This window comes from Daphnia pulicaria, chromosome 6 (genome assembly GCF_021234035.1).
Source record: "Daphnia pulicaria isolate SC F1-1A chromosome 6, SC_F0-13Bv2, whole genome shotgun sequence".
Classification (NCBI taxonomy): Eukaryota; Metazoa; Arthropoda; class Branchiopoda; order Diplostraca; family Daphniidae; genus Daphnia; species Daphnia pulicaria.
The window spans coordinates 23,566,364-23,585,921 of NC_060918.1; the positions used below are offsets into that span (position 1 = coordinate 23,566,364).

Sequence of the window (19,558 nt, forward strand, 5' to 3'; positions counted from 1 at the left end):
AACACTGTATGAAATAATTTTTATTTTCTTTTTAAAATGCTAAAAAATTCAATAAACAGAGTGTCCGGTTCAAGACGATTTTCTTCTGCACGAGTTTAAACGCAACCCGCCACCACCGCTGCGGCAATGAGACAAAAAGCGATGGTTTAGTTTTGCGGAAATCTGCGTCAGTCAGGTTACAAGTTTTCAAAATCAATAATTTCTGTTGAATTTTGCATCTAGTCTATACTGGTGCAAATAGCTATCCTATGTGTTTGGTAGTTAAGAAGATGGTTGTTTAAAAAACAAACAATGGTGAGTATTTTTGGGTACTCAGAACACCACATTGTTTGTTTCTTAAACAACCATTTTCTTAACTACCAAACACATGGAATTGCGATTTGCACTAATAGATTACATGCAAAATTCTATATGCGAGTTGTTGAATTAGAAAAATTTGTAACTTGACTAACGCAAATTTGCGCAAAAAATAAACCATGGCTTTTTGTTTCATTGGGTAGTGGGTTGCTTTGTTTTAACTCGCACATGCAATTGTAGGTTTTGTCTACGGCCCCCAGAGATAGTATCTGGACCGAGAAGAAGAGAAAAGTACGAGGAAAGTTTTTCCGGGGAGATGTAGTCATACTAGGCTTCCGGGTTAGACTCATGACCCTCCAAAAGTTTTCATCGGATCATGCGCCTTCCAAGTCCCCGTTCGACCAGAGCCCTCCCCTCCTCCTGGTTTCACAGCGGGTGAGTGACCACCTGCGGGCGTTGGTTAGTGGTTAGTTAGTGTTTCAGCGAGAGAGTGAGACGGTCGAAGAGGGAGGCGTAGGCCTATCGATTGCTTCTCAGATAATCACGGGTTTATTCGTCAATAAATTGGACAGAGCACAAATTGCCTAAATTAAGACAGAATTAGCAAACACAGACTACAATTGAAATAAAACCTAGCTCTCACCTAGCATCCACAATTAGGAGCCGGTTAATAAGGCAATCGTAGACACAAATGACACGAAATCAAATCTAGGGCCTAATCCAGCCTAATCTATGTACACGAGAATAATGTTAGCTAATGGAACACATAAAAATGTATACACAAATTTACCTCAGAGAATCAGATAAGAAATAGGGAGTCACAAGATGAGAATTCTCATCAATAAAGCACAGTAAGAAACGAGTTATCAGTGGCTATACACGCCATGAAAATGAACAATGGCGACTTTCTGTTTCGGCCAAGACACTTAATTGAGACATCAGCTGTTTTCTACTGCACGACAAGTGGCCCACCTGGCGGCTTACTTAAATTAATCGATACTTCAGAATAAAAATAAGATGGGGACATGAATTAAAATATACATTTAAATTAAGCCTTCTTTTTCTCTGGAACATTCTCCCCCGAGGCCGACGGAAGGACGGCCGAGTAAGGTTCCAGTAGAACTAGACGATGGATTGGTCTCAAATATTCTCCGCAGTCCGTTTTCACTTTTACGACTCGAACAAAGCCGTCGGAACCGGGATAAACTTCGATGATTCGGCCCGTCTTCCACTGATTTGGCAGCAAATTGTTGTCCGATAGCATGATCGAATCTCCAACTTCAAAATTTCTTTCTTCCGCGACCCACTTCCTTCTTGGAACCAGCGTCGGGAGGAAAATCTTGGTCCACAGGTCCCAAAATAAATTGGCCATCTTCTTCACGTAACGAATATGGTCGCGGGGCAGAGCGCGACGGATGTCTCCGGCCGGAAGATCCGACGTTGGTGGCAGATTCAAGAAATCCTTTGGTGTGATCGGTCTGAAGTCTTCTGGGTCGTTGCTGGCCAGCGTCAGAGGTCTCCCGTTCAGCATGCCCGCCACTTCCTTCAGTAGCGTTCTGAGCATTTCGTCCGTCGGGTAGCGCAATCCGGCTTTTTCCGTATCCAGCGCCCGGTAGAGCGCCCTCTTTGTTGATTTGACCATTGATTCGTGTGATCCGCCGAAATGCGGAGCACTAGGTGGCTGGAATTTCCAGATGATTGAGCGCTCTCGCGCAAACTCCTTCAACTTTTCGTCCTTTTGCAACTCACGAAATGCTGTGGCCAGCTCCTTCTCAGCTCCCACAAAGTTTGTCCCGTTATCACAGAAGATTTCAGTTGGCTTCGTGAATTCTCCGATGAAACGCCGTAGACCGTAGAGAAAATCTGGTGTTGACATTGACTGCACCATTTCTACATAAACATTGCGGGTGACGAGACAGGTGATTAACAGGCCATACCGTTTGATTACTCGGTTCCTGTAAGCTGACGTTTCGATCGGTCCGAAATAATCCAGAGCTATGTGCGTGAATGGTGCCGTGTAAGAATCGAGACGAGCAGATGGCAAATCACCCATCTTTTGCGTGGCGAGTTTGGCACGCGATTTCACACAGACGGCACAGTTGAAGCGGATCTTCTTTGCCAGCTCTCGTCCTTGCAGGATCCAAAAATGTTGCCGAATTTTGGCATGGAGAAAGTCAGTGCCTGCGTGATGCGACTCTTGATGCACTGCTGTCACTATCTTTTCTGCAAGTGGGTGCTTTCCGGGCAGAATTGGAGGGTGTAGAATCTCATATGGTAGCTTTGCGCGGTGGATCCGTCCACCCAGTCGGAGAATTCCATTTTTGTCTAAGAAAGGAGTTAATTGAATGAGGCTTGACTTCTTTGAGATTTGCTTGCCCTTTGACAATAAACTGATTTCTTCACGGAATCCTTCCTTTTGGCACTTTAAAATAATCTCCTTGGCATCTCCTTCCACCTTCAGGAATGTTGAGATGTTCTTCGAATCGATGATCACCTTTGTCCAATCTTGAAGAGGGGGCTCAGAAATTGCGTGGTGGATGTGGGCAGTTCTTTTCTCTGCTGCTACTGCCACCCAAGGCAAATCCTTCGGCCATTGCTCCATTGGTAAGGCGATGAAAGATGGTCCTTCCAGCCATCTCGGTGGGATTGGCTCTCCGTCTGTCAATAGGGACCGCGTCGCAGCATCTGCTATGTTCATTTTCCCGGGAATGAAGCGCCACTCGTTAGCGTTGGTGAGAGATTGAATCTCTCCGATTCTGTGGCTGACGAACGGCATGTAATGTGAAGCGACGGCTCGTATCCAGTTCCTGGTAGTACTGGAATCAGTGAAGAAAATCCTGTTGAGTCCAGAGATTTGTAGCGCGTCTGCAACGTATGTGGCCAGTCGAGCGCCTAGCACTGCTGCGTTCAGCTCCAATTTTGGAATCGACTGTGTCTGCCGAGGGGCCAATTTGGTTTTGGCCATCACCAATCTGCATATTGATGTGCCATCTTGGTAGACACTGCGTAGATATACGGCTGCTGCATAGGCCTCTTCAGATGCATCTCCAAAGGTTAGAAGATCGCTCTGGATGATTTTTTCTTTGTCCGGCTGCAAATTTCGTGGCATCGAAAGGTCGTTGAGTCTCTCCAGCGTCTTGAACCAGGTTTGCCACCACTCCTTGTCGTCACCGCTGATGGCTTCGTTCCAGTTTAGTCCTCTGGTACCTAGCTCACGCAATTTAATTTTTGCTTTTATCAGCGCTGGTGCTGCTCGTCCTAGGGGGTCGTAGATACTCGCCACCTTGCTCAGCAATCCAGCGCGCGTCCATTTAAGATCTTCGACTCCAGTCACTCGGTACGTCATCTTGTCTGTCGTTGGCTCGTAGAAGGCTCCTAGTAGCTTTTCGACGTCATCCGACGCTAAATCATGATGTGCTGCTGCTACTGCCTGCTCTGGTTGCAACGCTTTGATGAATTCCGGGGAGTTAGAGATCCAATTTGTTAGATGAAAATCTCCTTCTGCAAGTCCATCGCGGAAAAGTTTCGCCTTCATAATTGCTTGTTCTTCATTGTCGACTGCTTTCAATAGGTCATCCATGTACATATTCTTCTCTACTGCTTCCATACATTCTTCTCTCCCTCTAGTGGCATCTGAAGCGGCTCTGTGGATGGTTTTTAGGGCGAGAAATGGGGCACAGTTAGATCCAAATGGCAAGCGATCCATTTGGTACGTAATGATGACGTCAGAATCTTTCTCTTGCCAGAGAAAACGATGAAAGCGGGCATCTTGTGGTCGAAGTCGAATCCTGCTGTACATGGCGGTCACGTCTGCTGCAAAGGCAATCTCCCCCAGCTGGAATCGAATGAGGACCTTGGCTAAGTCGTTCTGCAATTTTCGACCCTGTCGCATTCCGTCGTTGAGGCATTTCTTCTTCCATTTGGCAGCGGCATCGAAGACGACTCGAAGCTTCTTCTTCTTCTTACCATACACTTTCTTGTAGACACCGTGATGCGGCAAGTAGTACTGGTTGTTCGAGTATAAATCTTCCTCTTTTACTCTCGATGCATAGCCTTCGTCGACGTATTTCTTGATCGCGGCTCTGTAATCAGCCTCGAAATCTGGATCTCTCTTGAATCGTTCCTTCAGGTCTTGCCAACGATGCTCCGCCAGCGTCCTGTTATTTTCAAATGTCGGCTCTCCTTCGAGCCACGTGAGTGGGGTTTCATACCCAATGTCTAGTTTCTTCAGGCCTTCATCCACGATCTTTTCGGCGATTATGTCTGATTCTGAGAGGCCGTTTCCTTTGAATTCAGTACCGAAATTTTCGGTTGTACAAAATTTCTGGAACTCTTCATCGAGCGAGGACTCGGATGCTGTTGAGATGTGATGGATGTGGGCCGTTGTCATCGGACCGATGTCACTCCCAAGCAGGCCACGGACGACCCAACCGAGTCTAGTGCGAGATGCGAAAGGTTCGTGTTCGCCTCCAACGCGCGATTCCAATACTGCAAGTAGATTTGAGTGATCGAGTCCCACCAAGACGTCGATTTTTCTGCCACTCTCTTGCACTGGGACGTCAGCTAAATGTGGCCATCGATTTTTCAATTTTCTCCAGTCGATTACCGGAGTCGGCCTAGATATCTGCGGGATCGTAGTTCCTTTTATGACGGCTTCCTTCCCGTCCGGTAAAAGAAATCGAACTGGGGCCTTCTGCGATTTGTAGCATTCGGCGCCGGTAACTCCTACAAGATCTAGAGTAGTACCTTTCCCGATGATCTTAAGCCGTTGAAGAAAATCCTCTCGAAACAACGTCGTGTCGCTGCCCTCGTCTATCAGCACCGATACTGGGATGAGCTGGCCTTCGGCTGTGTAAGCTTCCATCCGGATAACGCCTAGCGCCACCTTGACGCGATCCACCTGGGCTGAGAGTGATGTGTGATGGCTGCTACCTTTGTCGTGCTTCTCTTTGGCATCATGAAGCAATGGGTGATGAATAAAAGGGCATCCGCTGAATCCACAACCTTTTCCGAATTTGCAATCGGCTGCAGAGTGTCTCGTCCCGAAACATTTCATGCATAAGCGGCGCTTGACGCAAAATCGTACCTTCTCTTTCGTAGGCATTTCTTTGAATGTTGGGCAAGCCATCAACCGGTGCTCCCCCTCACAACAAAAGCAGCGACTCTTCGGTTTGTCGGTAGTGCAGGGCTCCAAGCTAACGTGATTGGCGCGTCCTGATGTTGGCAATTGTTGGCGACGAGGAAACTTGTTTTCACCAGACGGCAAAATTTGCTCCGCTGCCAGACTGTAAGCATTTTGGTATGCTGCAGCTCTCTCGCACATCCACTCTCCAAATTCCTTCAGAGGGCGCCGTTCTAATCCAGTACGTCGTCCGGAATTCCATTCGAGTCGATCCGCCGGATGCAATTTACGGCTCAGTCGTTCAATGAGGTCGGCATTAAATTTCTCCCCAATTCGGGTTAAATCAAAGAAGATGGTTCGAGCTCTTTCGGCAAAGCGACGGAATGATGAGTTTTCTCTGCCCAGCTCCATACGGTCGAGTTCACCGAGTAGTGCTATACGCATTACGTCGCGACGTCCAGCCGACTGCTTCAGTCGGAATAAAGCGGCCTTATAAGCAGATTCTCCTCCGCCAAGGCCCTGCACGATTTCGAATTGATCTCCCCGTAGTCGGCTCTTCAAGACAGCAAGCTTTTCTCCAGGTGCGATTCGTTGATCATGAACCATCGAACGTAGCAAATCCGACCACCAAAACCAATCGGTTGCCCTTCCAGAGTAGATGGGAAGCTCCCCGCGTGCTGCCGATTTGCTAGAATATGACCAATTGGCTTCTTCTAGGCCGTTGCAGTACCGGTCGATCCAGTCGTCTGGTGCTTCTTCATCTCCATCCTCTTTGGTCGGTTCGTGAGTAGAACGGCGGTGCCAATCGTCGAACGCTCCGTCTCCCCAACCGTGGAATGGGTTGCTGATGATGGTTGGTGCTGAACCGCGTCGCATGGCAGCATCGGATAGTTTGCTTGCTTCCTTATTTGCCAAATCAGCTTTCTTATTTACTTCTTCGAGTCGTTTTTTCAGCTGGGCAGCTTCCTGTTGGGCCTCCGCTGCTCTTTTCTGCGCTTCAGCAAGCAATTTCTCCGACTGAGTCACTTCATTTTTGTCGGGTGCAGAGGGGCCACGAGGAAACTTGTTCTCACCAGACGGCAAAATTTTCTCCGCTGCCAGGCTATAAGCATTTTGATATGCTGCAGCTCTCTTGCACATCCACTCTCCAACTGTCGAGGCAGAGGGGTGAGTCACCAGTGGTACGCCTTTGATTGACTGCATGCAGGACCCGACAGAAGATTCGTCATCAGCTCTTAGAGTGACATAAGCGTCAACGTCTTCTTTCTTCGACTCGATAAGTGTGAACAGATCGATTTGAATTTGAGCTTGCTTCGCGAATTCATCGGCGTCGGACGGGTCTACCACCAATAAATTGAGTCTTTCGACAGTGGCCAACATGTCGTCGAGTTTGTTGAGTAGGCCTAGACAGGCTCTTCTTGATCCTCTTTCCTTGATGAGCTTGCCAATATAGCTACATGTCATCTGGATCTGCATACGTGTGGCATCACGTTCAAACGCCTCAGGTTGAGGAACTCGTGAAATGTTCTTGACTTGCTGAGTGGGATCAGCAGGGGGTGTCGATTCATCTTCACCATTTGCTGGTACTGTTCGAGAACGAAGTCTGGACGCAACCGTGTTGTCGTTTTGAGAAGCCGTGGCTGCCTTTGACTTCCTGCCTCTTACCATTTCAATTCTCCAAACTTGCAGGCCAAGAAAGTCCTGCTACGATCACCAATGTTTCAGCGAGAGAGTGAGACGGTCGAAGAGGGAGGCGTAGGCCTATCGATTGCTTCTCAGATAATCACGGGTTTATTCGTCAATAAATTGGACAGAGCACAAATTGCCTAAATTAAGACAGAATTAGCAAACACAGACTACAATTGAAATAAAACCTAGCTCTCACCTAGCATCCACAATTAGGAGCCGGTTAATAAGGCAATCGTAGACACAAATGACACGAAATCAAATCTAGGGCCTAATCCAGCCTAATCTATGTACACGAGAATAATGTTAGCTAATGGAACACATAAAAATGTATACACAAATTTACCTCAGAGAATCAGATAAGAAATAGGGAGTCACAAGATGAGAATTCCCATCAATAAAGCACAGTAAGAAACGAGTTATCAGTGGCTATACACGCCATGAAAATGAACAATGGCGACTTTCTGTTTCGGCCAAGACACTTAATTGAGACATCAGCTGTTTTCTACTGCACGACAAGTGGCCCACCTGGCGGCTTACTTAAATTAATCGATACTTCAGAATAAAAATAAGATGGGGACATGAATTAAAATATACATTTAAATTAAGCCTTCTTTTTCTCTGGAACAGTTAGGGAAACGGGGCCACAGAAAAGAAGGGAGCCCAGATATGCACTTGTCATTTATCCATCAACTACACAATGTATCAGTCTTGGATTACAGCATTCTCTCGTCGTTTTTCACCATTGGGTGTGATCAGTAGCGAAGGATTACCCTGTAAGCAGAATGAACATTTATTTGGATAATATTCAAACAAGGTTGTAGCAACAGAAAACAGTACCTTAAATCAAAGGTAAGGAAGTAAACAGGGAGATTCAAGGGTAGCAGCCAACGGGTTAGCAAAGAACCTTGTCGACTGTATAGTCCTTTTTCTTCAAACAACATGACTTCTCATAAAGTCTATCATCATCATGCTACATTAGAAACCTAAAACCTGTAAATAAAAAATAAAGTTACCTTGTCTATAATTTGTGGCATCAATGTGCTTGATGTCTATGATCTAAAAGAATAATTAAACTTATACATTGATAGACTTAAGTGCAGAACAATACCATGAAGAAGAATGACAGGAGAAACAACGGAATAGGCTAACAGACCAAAATCTGATATCATGCTGAAGCCTGGCTGGAACTAAACCGCTTGGCGGCGCTGTGCGGTGGTAGGGCAGTTTTGCAAAGCAGTGGGAACTGGGAAGGGAAATAAAGATTCAAATAGGCATTTCGAGAACATAAATTCACTTCTTCATAAAAGAAATTCACTTAAGCTATGTTGAAAATTCAATAAAACTTTGCTACAGTAGCTAACTTCTACTAATGTTGTAAACACAAAAAGTAAAACTGCCCTACCACCGCTCAGCGCCGCCAAGCGGTTTAGTTCCAGCCGGCTTCAGCATGACATGAAGAAGAATGACAGGAGAAACAATGGAATATGGCTAACAGACCAAAATCTGAAATCATGCTGAAGCCTGGCTGGAACTAAACCGCTTGGCGGCGCTGTGCGGTGGTAGGGCAGTTTTGCAAAACAGTGGGAACTGGGAAGGGAAAAAAAGATTCAAATAGGCATTTCGAGAGCATAAATTCACTTCTTCATAAAAGAAATTCACTTAAGCTATGTTGAAAATTCAATAAAACTTTGCTACAGTAGCTAACTTCTGCTAATGTTGTAAACACAAAAATAAAACTGCCCTACCACCGCACAGCGCCGCCAAGCGGTTTAGTTCCAGCCAGGCTTCAGCCGGCTTCAGCATGATATCAAACTCTTAGAACGTCGTTGTTTCTCCTGTCTTTCACTTCACGACAATACTTTAAATACATATAAGACTGCAACAAAATAAGTTTAGTGACATGAAAAGTAAACTTGCACACTAAACCACCAATCGGTTATGTAAGGTTCTCTAGAAGATGGAATGAGAAATTGGTCCATGCTTGGGTTGGTGATCTGGCAAGTCCCATAGAATGATTCAGCCGATAATAGTGATGAATCCTAATAAAAGATGAGAAGACTATGTTCCAGCAATACTTTACTAAAGCTAGCATTGGTTGTTACCACTCTGTCATTTGGATGACATATTCTGTAGGATACCAGGATTTTTAACACAATAGTTGTCGGTACTGTCTTCATACACCTTTCACATTTTTTCCTGGAAACGGAGGAGAAATAATGATGTTATTAAACAAATCTTCGGTAAAGAACACATGCCAAACAAATTGCACAGGAAATCTAGTCAATTTACCAACAAATTCATTGGTAATTTTCGAAGAAGATGGCTGTAGCTGAACTTTTGACAACGAACCGCCATTAGCCCATATGTGACACAACAAACAACATTCTCTCACGCCATCTATTTGACACGTTCAAAACTCAATATCTAAAGGACTGGCCTTAGATAGTCGCAAGTAATAAAAGTAATCAAAAAGACCATTTCTCTTTGCTTAAATTAGCATGGAATCTTTAGAATTCTACAGAGAACAAAGCTCACTTGTTAGTTTCATGCAAATTTTCCGGAAGTATACCGGAAGTAAGCGATAGCTCCTTAACCATTGAGCTGTCGACAAAATAAACCAAAAATTCATGATCTACGTGAAATTTGGGGTCGAATAGGTGTAGTTTAAAAGAAATCCAGAATTTGGTCAAAATCGAAATTTTTCCTGAACTATAGTTCAGGATAATTCTCGAAACCGGAAGTACGCGAACGTAAAAAAAAAAACATGAACTTTACAACACATTTTACGGGGATCACGAAAATGTGGTTCTTTTTGTGCGTCAGATGAATATTTATTAAACTATTGACAGAAATGAGAAAACCGGAAGTAGAAAAAAAATCACATTATTAAAAATCTAACAAGTGAGCTTTGTTGCTGAAACAGAAACTGGCAGTTATCACCCAAAATTTCGTTATCGTGGAAGCGAGAAATTTCTTCAGAGATGTGCAGGAACCGATGTGCAAAGTAAACGTTACTAAACTAATGCTTCTTAAACGTAACTAAACTGATGCTTCTTTTAGTGAAATATAAAAAAAAATGATCAAAGGCTATGCTGTCTACAGTGTCTAGCGTCAGAAAGAAGAAACGTTTAAAAGAAACATAAAACTTAAAAGTTAAAAGCAATGTCTGCTCTAGCTCGTTATCAGTTAGTACTTAATTGAAAGATCCAACAAAAAAAGGCAAATATATTTGATAGTTGATACTCACGTAACCTAGTCTCCCCTCCAAATTTATATCTCGTGTTTAGTCTTCACTAAAAAAAGCCACCACCGCAGCACCAACATAAAACAACAGACCGCAACAGACGAAATCGATAATGGACGTCAGTCCAACTTCTACAGTGAGGAGAAGGAAGAGCTCTTGACATTCGTTTATGTGCCTTGTCTATGGCATCTGTTAGTGATTCCAGACGTTTTAGCACCCGGGCAACAGCACTTGGACAGTGGATTGCTGAAAGGAAAAATACGAGTTGGCAAGGTAAATCTGCCAGTTGTTCAGATTTTTTTTCTATTCATTAAAGTGGTTTACTACAAGGCAACAGCAAATGTTAAGTCAAACAAATATGATGGTAAAGTTTAAAAACCTTTCCACACTATCTTGTCTCGCAACAACAGCATGTTCCTGGCTCATTTGATCCTCACTCTAGATACTGGCCATCTAATGAAATTGGTTAGGCAGATTGAAGTCTTTTCATTTTCTTTCATTTCCATGTTCACTGTTATGTGTAATTTTGAATTAGGACTTCACCAAAAAGAGAATCATCTTACTAGGAAACTTGGTGCAGAAGTAGTTGATTGACAATTCTGGATGTGAGATGAGGGTAATTGTTATTTTTTTAACTTCTTCGGTGGGCCTTGCCTGTGGTATATATCTATTCCTGTTTGAAGCAAAATCTGTCTTTTTCTTGTGATGGTTGTATCTTGTATGATGTTTAAGCTGCCCAATGAGGAGATGGTGATAACTGATAAGTGTGCTTAAAGCTGCTACTGACCTTGTTGGCATATTTCAATGTGTTCGTTTGTCCCGTCACATACATACAACATATAAGGATGACGAAACGTAAGCATGGAAAATAAATCGAAGATTCTCAATGTTGTACTTGTAAATTTTTCTATAACCGTATATACTACAACGTATTATATATTTCAGGTTAATTTCATTTTTCTTGTTAAATTATTCTTTATTATAATTATTTTCATGTTACCAATTTAAGCTCTTGTTTCGGACAAGGTTTAAATAATTCAGTTTTTACTTTAATCCTGCAAAGTCCAACCAATCAAGACAGGGAGAGACTCTGCACAGGTAAATTCCCTGGACATGGAAGAGAAAAGAGTGCGACACCTCTGGTTGACGAATTCAAACCCCACCTATTGACAACATGACAACTTCAACCACTGCTTAATGCTTAGAATCATAAAAATGGCCAACAAATTGATAAAACGTAGAACAAACATTAACCGTCTTCATCCTATTACTTCAAACGTCGCCATAAGGAAAATCATCACTTATTGCGAGTCTGCGACGAGTTGGATTATTCTGCAGATTGCAGCCGATATTGAACTTTTTCTTTAATCAACAAAGAATTCTTTTGCAGTATTAATGGATGTGCAAAGACATCTACTTGTTTGCTGTATATTTGTACAGCACCACGATGATGACTTAAAGACTGGCGAGACTGATACAAGATGCCATCTCATTTTCTCGTAGTAACAACCAAAAGGGGTAGGCCTACAGCTGAAGTAGAACCTGCAAAATAACCACACAGAAAACAGCATTATTTCTACAGTGCACAGATTCATAAAGATTTACTTACAACTAATATCATACATACATCTATTGGGTTGTTTTCAAAACAACTTGATTAATGACACATCTAGGCTGTGGAATAGCAGGAAAGCCGCGTGACACGCAAGTACTCTAGAAGAATTTTAATTTCTCATTCATCAGACCAAAGTTGTTCAAAGAATAATATCACTTTGTTAACTATGAAATTGAGAAAAGAAAAACAGTGTGTTAAACACTACCCAACAAACAGCTAAAGAAAAAAAACTACTTACCTTCATTAATTATTAAGTATATGTTGAGAGAAAGATGCCAGATAAAAGCAACACCCCACTCATAAGTAAACTTGATTATACATGGTGATTCCAGATGCATGTGCCACACCATCACATGATTCACATGTCACTCCAATTTGTGGGAAGAACAGTGTTTCTGAATCCTTGAGACAAAAGTCCCAATAAACACAGCATACTTTGGTGTTTCCATTTTCAAGTTTGGTGAGTTCCTCCAATAAAGCACATTAAAATCCTAAAGAATAAATTACGTGATGAAATCATGTGACAAAACGTACAACCTGCTGCAAGAAACATTTTGGGAAAATGTACTGCAGTTTCAGGCAACGTGATGGAATGGAATTGCAAAATATAAATTTGAGGCTGTTAGCTGTTAACTGTAAATTCACCACACAAAAACTTTACATTCAATAGCCTAAAAAAATACAAGCAGAAATCGCCATTTATCTAACGAAAACTGTCGGGAATAAAAGTACTACCTCGCCGAATGCCAGCAGCCATATTGAAAATAACGTTCAAGGCGCAACGTTGTCATTTTCAGTTATGCAATTAAAAACGTCCGCATCGGTAACTGGCATCTCCGCAATTGCAGCAATCAGCCAAAGCGGCAAAAGTCCAAAAGTCCAACTGTGTGAACTGTGAATACAAAATGTTCAGAGCTTAATGGCAAATTTTTCAAGTGATTAAAACAAAATTGTGTTGGAATCTTGAATAAAGAAAAATCCGTACCAGATTCGAGATAGAGCTCATGTCTATGATTAACAAATCACGCCACTACAGCACCTTGTTACCTTTATTGTTCCGTTCCGGTTGACTTCGTCTTTTCATGTGACATTGTATACAGAAAGAAGAATCATAAACCAAGAGACAGGATAAAATATAAGTTGTCTGGGATTTGGGTTCTAGACTTTCTTTATCTTCACGCAGCTAAAATTCGATCGGGCTGGAAAGCACAAATGTAATCAAATAGGAACGTGTGGTAGGGAACGTATACTGACGCGCCATGAAAGACTAGGTTATGATCTTTTCGGTATCAACATGCTGTGTAATTATTTTAATTTAAGCTTACCAATCAGTTAACGAGTTAAAAGTTAACTAATCTTTAAAAATTATTCGTTAAAGCTTGGCGATGTCGCAAATTAACTCCAGCAGTTGTTGAAAGCCTCCCTCTGGCTCTCCTCCCAGAGGGAACCTGTCGACGCATACTCATCAAGCCATTACTTTTTTTATCGTAAGTCTTTTTACCGTGAAAATAAAGTTAATGAAGACATTTTATAGTTTTTCCATTCTACTCAATCCATTCTACTCTTTTAAATCAATAAACTTACGTATCTTTTAATGTGAAATCCAACGCATTTTATTGGGATTCACAAGCAAAAATATTATTCAAGAAGCTAGCCTGTTGGTGAAATAAGATTGATTCTAGAAAAGAGAGGATCTGAAAGTTTTGATTCTATGAGTCGATTAAGTAGTTCAATTAAAGGGCGAGGTTTACAGGGGGAGCGACGGACAGTCAACTGACGTTTAGGCTCCTTGCCAATGCTGGAAGAGAGCATTCCCATTTTACGAGCAACACTAAAGAAAATCAAACGTTAATAAATGTCTCGATTTTTTTTTCTTTGTAACTTACTCGTGAATAAACTTCCTCTCTTCACTGGAAAACTCACTGGAAAATACAATATTATGGACTGAAGCGCTGTTTTTGTAATTCTGTAGGTAGCGACGAATACTTTTTGCAAATGGTTCAGCATTTCTGGAACCGTCGTCGTAACCAATACCCTTTCTGCCAACAACCACGTCAGATCTGAAAAAAAAAAGTATTCATGAAATATTTTAAAATAATAATTTATCATATCTAAGAGAACAAAACATTAATTTACTTTATCGGTTCGACAATTCCTTGCTGTTGCAGTCCAAGCCCGGTCCCCTCAGTCCAACCCATCAATTTCATCATTCTCATAGCAGACGTAGACTGAACTGGTTGTGTGATGGTATTCTCACGTTTTGATAAGATCTCAAAAGCGTGGTCAGTGGAACAATCTTGAGTTGAATTTGCTTTCCCTCTCATAACTTCTTTTGTAATCTTAGTACTCAACATGTTTTCAGCTCGTGTTAGCCTGTTATCTTCTTCTTGCGACATGAAGTGCCCAACTGAAACACACTTGGTGTCAGTTACAACAATTTGGTAGTGGGTCTTTTCCAAATTGGTAAAGGCCAGTTTAGAGACATTTTTTGCAGACAATTTCTGATTTTCGTGAAGCGACGACGCAATTTTTCTACCATCCAAAAGAAGAACAGTTTCCCTTCGCATAACAACAAAATAATTTTACATGAATTCCACAATAACCCAAAACTAGAAAATAAATATAGATATTTACCATTTCTTCTGATTATTCGAAAAATTTGTTACGACTTGTAGCTGAACAGCAGATAAACGGGCAGAATTTTCAATTATTTGTCGGTAATTTGGTTTCGAAAGAGTATCGCCGGAGGCACTCCGTGTGACTCTTGTTTTTTCCTTCTTAAGCATTATTATTACGAAATTTGAAAGCTTTGGGTACGCTTCCATTTTAATTTCAACTATTTTATCAGAAAACGGTTAAAAATAAAGGTTTCATTAATATTTCATCAAAGGATTATACCACTCTTGTTTTTAATTTTTTTCTTTCTACTGGTGGGTTCACCAATTTCCTCTGATTGACGAGAAACTTGCGAAGAATCCCGCGTTACCATACAGTCGCTGCTGGATGTAACGTTGTCCGTGTGTGTTTCTTCAACAGAACGAGCTACTTTTTTCTTTTTTCTTTTGCGTGATTCCGTTTTACTGTCATTTCCGTTTGAAGCTATTGTTAACGTATTCAATTTGCTAGTTTCTTCTTGTTTCAACGTGGTTTCTTCTTGTTTTAACGTGGTTTCTTCTTGTTTTAACGTGGTTTCTTCTTGTTTTAACGTGGTTTCTTCTTTTACAACAGCACTTCTACTTGAAAGGATAGCAGACAAGAAATATGATGCGTTTGATTCTGCAATTCTCATTTCTGTTTGAGGTTTCAATGTGCTAGCAGGTCGTTTACCTAGAAGAGTAAATATTAATTTAAACCAGTCACATTTTTTATGTAAGTTTAGAAAAAGTTACAAAATACACTGTTATTAAAACTTAAAAATTTTGGTCTGAAGTCAGAACACAAACTAATAAAGTAAAAAAACTAAAGGAAAGAACTGAACACAGACTATACAACAAGGAATGAAAGGCTCCAAGGGAAAATTTTGGAAATGAAATCTTTTTATAAAAAAAGCTTGCCATTTGCTTTTGCACTTGCAGCATCAGTACCACCAACAAATGTCCGCTGCAGCCTTGACTTCTGTCGTTCCCTGAATTCTCCAATAATCTCCTGTGACAGTTCATTAACAGTTTTCATCGTTTCAATAGGATATCTAAAGAAATAACAAAAAATAATCAATGTTTCATTTCAATTGTATAAAATTTTAATGAGATACTTTGTTCCCAAAAATTCCATGTTCACCAAAACCTGAGCAAGACATACAACTCGATCTTCAGGCAGGTTATGCTTATTTGCCTCCATAAACTTTCTTCTCATTTCCCATTGCTCATCTGGTTCATATTTATTCCTGGATGGCACATTTAAGGACAGATCAGATCAAAATCTAATTTCGCTACATGTGGATAAAATCAATTTCACTTTTGATGTTAACCTACCTATAACTGCTGATATCCCAATCTCGTTCCATTGTCATAAAGTAAAAAAGGTTTCTGATTTTATCATATATTGATACAATTTTAAAACTAAAGAATAACTTTGAGAAGTCTTGTTGCTACCGAGCAGTCTGAGTTTTGACTTGATTGATGTTCACTTCAATCAAGCTAGCGTCTGCTACAAAGGTGATACTAATGAGCATGAAAGAAATTCCGAATGGCGTCGACTCAAGCGCTTGCGGAGTTGCAACTTGCTTCATGGTGCTTGCTTTTCTCCGATGATTCTGTCTCCAATTCGCGATTTTTATTTCTGGGCTTCTAGCGCTTCTAGTCCTATTTTGATATTCATTTATAAGTTATAACATTCAACATTCAATGTTTTTCTTGATGAACATCTATGAAAAAAAAAAAAATATTTTTTTAAGTGTTGTCGATATTTGTTGTTTTTTCCTGTAAATCATATAATGATTTTTTAAGCAAACCTTTCGTTGAAAAACAATACCTGATCAAATTAATATTGAACCTCAAACACTGTAGAGGAATTAACTATTAAGTCAGTATACACTCCTGCAACCTAAAGCTGAAAGGAGAAAAATATTCAAACTTCAACAGATAATATTCTGCAAGGCTTACACAATATAAAGTGTATAATCTGAAAAGATTAAGCCTACAAAATTCATTAAAGTCCTGATGAAGCTATTGCATTAAGGAGAAGAGATGTAACACCGTGACAATTGATTATTCATTCAAGCTAAGCAGATACTCACCAAAACAATGTTGTAAGCTTACTTGTATGTAAATTATGGAAATATAAATTTAAAAATTAAAAGAAGTTTGAGAATATTCATCCATTTTGTGTATCAGATTTCATCAATGATGATGCATTGTAATAATTAGGCTGTCAATTTCAATTTATGAATTATCAGAACTGTAAAAAATGATGCAGCAAATCCCATGTCTATTTGCGACTGAATTTAGCATTAGCAGCTGCTGCAGCCCCCACAAATGTTCTCTGAAGTCTTGTCTTTTGTTTTTCTCTGAACTCTCCAACAATATCTACCGATAATTCATTAACAGTCCTCATGGTTTCTAGAGGATATCTAAAACAATCAAATCTGAAATTAGTTTACATGCTTTTATTTCAATTTCATTGTAGACATACGTTGTTCCTAAAATTTCCATGTTGACGAGAACCTGGGCGAGGCAAACAACACGATCTTCAGAGAAAAGAGTTTTGTGTGTTTCCATGAATTGCTTCTTCAATTCCCATTGTTCTTCAGGCTCGAACTTGTTCCTGTTTCACAATTCAAAGTTTCAAACATACTAACAAAAATTCAGAATGATAAACTATCGTTTTGAAAGCTTACTTATACTTCTCGATATCCCAGTCACCGTCCATTTTGTTAAACAACCTTCAGCAAAATAATTTAAAAAAAGACAAAGAATCACAATGTCTCGCCTTGTAACACGCTTTTTGAAGGCAATTTGGGCTTGTCAAAATTTCGCTTTTGATGCGGTGACTAGTTAGTCTGCTATGAAAAAAACCAAGGTCTTGGCTAATCAGCAGGAGGACATATCATACGCTTGCTGAATGCAATTATATGATTCACCGCCGTCGCGCTGCTCACTCCCAAGTGAAAGGGGGTACGATGAATAAGTAAGACAAAGCGGTTATCATCGGTAACAAAACAAAACCCCGAAAGTAACAAAGACATGTCGAAGTATGGAAAACCCAAAGTTACTGTTACTACCCTGACCTTTACCTAAATGATGAAAATAACGTCTTGGGATCTAGCAGCATCTCGTCATCATCAACCTTGACCGCTATCTGCAGAAGAAAAGAGAAAAAACCCAAAACTTTCACTTTTCTTCACGGAACTTAAATTTCTTGAAAAACAAAAATTCTCTTGAAAGATATTGATACAAGCCACCGGAAGAATCCTTTCACCTTGACTCTTCTACATCCCCCCCACGCGCCACCGAAAACTGACCAATTGGCGGCAGGGACGGATGAAAAGCGGGATATCCTGACCTCAAAATAGGATTGATACCTCGACAGTTAATTTACGTTTACCTTTAGGCGGCCAGAGTATAAAAGTGGTCGACTGAGAGGAGTAGTCAAGTCAGTTGAACGTTGTCTTTCCCAATAGAATGTTTTCTTTACGAGTGATTGTGAGTTTACTGTTGGTCGTTTCGGCCACAGCCAGCGGTGTGATCTTTGAAGATTCGCCCAGCACATCTCAAGATAACGCTAACGTGGGCACTCGTAATGGCCCCATTGACGACAGCGTAGTGATCGAAGCTGCCGGTTCTCCTTCCAATGGAGATGTTGACTCTCGTTTCTTTGGACTTTTAGGCGGTAAATATTTTGCATTTTATTTCAAAGTAATTTTTTGTGTGACAATACTTTTTCAACTATTAAATGGCAATCTTAAGAGATAAATGTTTACTGATGCTGTATAAATAATTTTTTTTTTTTTTTTCACCAGGTGCTAATCGTCCAATTGGTGGTGGCGGCTTCGGCGCAGGTACACACAAAAAAATTCAAAGATTAAAAAGAAAAAAAAATTGAACGAACATACTTTCTAACTAACATAATTGCATTAAACGAATTTGTTAACCCATTAATTAAGTTAGAATTATATAATTAATTAGGTTATCCGATTGGAACCACCAAACCTGGTCGATGCCCAGGATTTTTGGGCCTAGGAATTGGTCAGCCTGAAGGAGGGTACGGCGGATATGGCGGATATGGTGGATATGGTCAACAAGGGTAAGTTTTTTTTCAATATTGTTACACTTCTCACGTTAATGCGCAGTTAATATAACGCGATAAATTAACTCTTGTAAAATCTAATATTGGATAACAGATTTGGAGGATATCCCGGTGGTTATGGTGGATACGGCGGAAATGGCTACGGCCACCATCATCATCATGGAGCTGGTGGATATGGTTATCCAGGACAGTACGGATATGGCGGGCTAGGTGGCGGTTACAACGGTGGTTTTGGTATAAATTAATAATCTTTTCTGTTGGAAAAATCATTTACTCTAATTCAATTTTCATTGATCCAACAGGATTCCGTAGCGCTGATCAAGGAGGTGAAAGTGGAGACAAGACCGAGCGTCGTAAAAGATCCGATGAAGCAACTAAGGAATCTTCTGGCGGAGATGTTCAAGGCCGCTCTGGTCCGGGAGAAACCGACCCTCGTTTCCTTGGAGCCATCGGTGGTCTCTTTGGTAAACCTTGATATCACGAATAACAAAAAACAAAAACAAATAATTAATCCATTGGTAATTTTAGGCCAACCATGCTATCAAGACTACCAATGTCCAGGTCAGCTGAAATGCTGCGCTAAAGTAATTGGCAGCCAAGCTTCCTGTCAACAACCCGCCCTTCTTGGTTAATTAGATAAGACTGCTCGTCAATGAAGTCCTCGTTACTATCCTACAGCTCCCAATTTATCTAATAACTTATATTCACGTGATAAACTATATCACCACCCATTTTTTATAATAAAATACAAGAATAATTTAACTTCGACTGAGCTCTGTCACATAAATCATTTCTCAAAACACATTCCACTAAATCATTTTTCAAAAAGCGCACAATGTTCTGTGAC

The 19,558-nt window shown here is 40.8% G+C and overlaps 4 protein-coding genes and 4 long non-coding RNA genes across 10 annotated transcripts; 2 read left to right on the plus strand and 6 right to left on the minus strand.

Moving 5' to 3' along the window:
- Positions 1-951: 951 nt before the first annotated feature.
- Positions 952-2,934, minus strand: LOC124342683. The gene is made up of 2 exons (XM_046795785.1): positions 1,088-2,934; positions 952-1,027 (listed from the first exon to the last, which is right to left on the minus strand). The coding sequence occupies exon 1, from the start codon at positions 2,897-2,899 to the stop codon at positions 1,346-1,348; it is 1,554 nt and encodes a 517-aa protein (XP_046651741.1). The 5' UTR covers positions 2,900-2,934; the 3' UTR covers positions 952-1,027; positions 1,088-1,345.
- Positions 2,935-3,891: 957 nt separating this feature from the next.
- Positions 3,892-7,087, minus strand: LOC124342218. The gene is made up of 2 exons (XM_046795182.1): positions 4,051-7,087; positions 3,892-3,941 (listed from the first exon to the last, which is right to left on the minus strand). The coding sequence occupies exons 1-2, from the start codon at positions 7,085-7,087 to the stop codon at positions 3,892-3,894; spliced, it is 3,087 nt and encodes a 1,028-aa protein (XP_046651138.1).
- A 244-nt stretch (positions 7,088-7,331) lies between these two features.
- On the minus strand, positions 7,332-8,095 carry LOC124342967. Its single transcript, XR_006919040.1, has 3 exons — positions 7,946-8,095; positions 7,452-7,879; positions 7,332-7,391 (listed from the first exon to the last, which is right to left on the minus strand). It is a non-coding gene; the product is annotated as an uncharacterized LOC124342967 (long non-coding RNA).
- Positions 8,096-9,029: 934 nt separating this feature from the next.
- LOC124342938 lies at positions 9,030-10,491 on the minus strand. The gene is made up of 3 exons (XR_006918999.1): positions 10,356-10,491; positions 9,211-9,304; positions 9,030-9,147 (listed from the first exon to the last, which is right to left on the minus strand). It is a non-coding gene; the product is annotated as an uncharacterized LOC124342938 (long non-coding RNA).
- Positions 10,489-10,901, plus strand: LOC124342982. Of its 2 annotated transcripts, none has more exons than XR_006919059.1 (2): positions 10,489-10,625; positions 10,683-10,901. It is a non-coding gene; the product is annotated as an uncharacterized LOC124342982 (long non-coding RNA). The 2 variants fall into 2 exon arrangements; XR_006919058.1 differs by having other exon boundaries at positions 10,502-10,625; positions 10,763-10,901.
- Positions 10,902-11,058: 157 nt separating this feature from the next.
- On the minus strand, positions 11,059-12,504 carry LOC124342960. The gene is made up of 3 exons (XR_006919030.1): positions 12,206-12,504; positions 11,980-12,131; positions 11,059-11,894 (listed from the first exon to the last, which is right to left on the minus strand). It is a non-coding gene; the product is annotated as an uncharacterized LOC124342960 (long non-coding RNA).
- Positions 12,505-13,556: 1,052 nt separating this feature from the next.
- On the minus strand, positions 13,557-17,577 carry LOC124342659. Of its 2 annotated transcripts, XM_046795740.1 has the most exons (12): positions 17,303-17,577; positions 17,098-17,229; positions 16,438-17,035; positions 15,939-16,330; positions 15,719-15,850; positions 15,522-15,655; positions 15,170-15,294; positions 14,866-15,106; positions 14,602-14,803; positions 14,104-14,526; positions 13,854-14,027; positions 13,557-13,798 (listed from the first exon to the last, which is right to left on the minus strand). In XM_046795740.1, the coding sequence occupies exons 4-12, from the start codon at positions 15,974-15,976 to the stop codon at positions 13,618-13,620; spliced, it is 1,650 nt and encodes a 549-aa protein (XP_046651696.1). In that variant the 5' UTR covers positions 15,977-16,330; positions 16,438-17,035; positions 17,098-17,229; positions 17,303-17,577; the 3' UTR covers positions 13,557-13,617. The 2 variants fall into 2 exon arrangements, with proteins under 2 accessions (XP_046651696.1, XP_046651695.1); XM_046795739.1 differs by lacking the exons at positions 16,438-17,035; positions 17,098-17,229; positions 17,303-17,577 and having other exon boundaries at positions 14,866-15,294.
- A 460-nt stretch (positions 17,578-18,037) lies between these two features.
- Positions 18,038-19,479, plus strand: LOC124342823 (glycine-rich cell wall structural protein-like). The gene is made up of 6 exons (XM_046796005.1): positions 18,038-18,294; positions 18,425-18,463; positions 18,591-18,708; positions 18,806-18,945; positions 19,014-19,175; positions 19,240-19,479. Exons 1-6 carry the CDS (start codon positions 18,087-18,089, stop codon positions 19,341-19,343), a joined length of 771 nt encoding a protein of 256 aa, XP_046651961.1. The 5' UTR covers positions 18,038-18,086; the 3' UTR covers positions 19,344-19,479.
- The last annotated feature ends 79 nt before the right edge of the window (positions 19,480-19,558 follow it).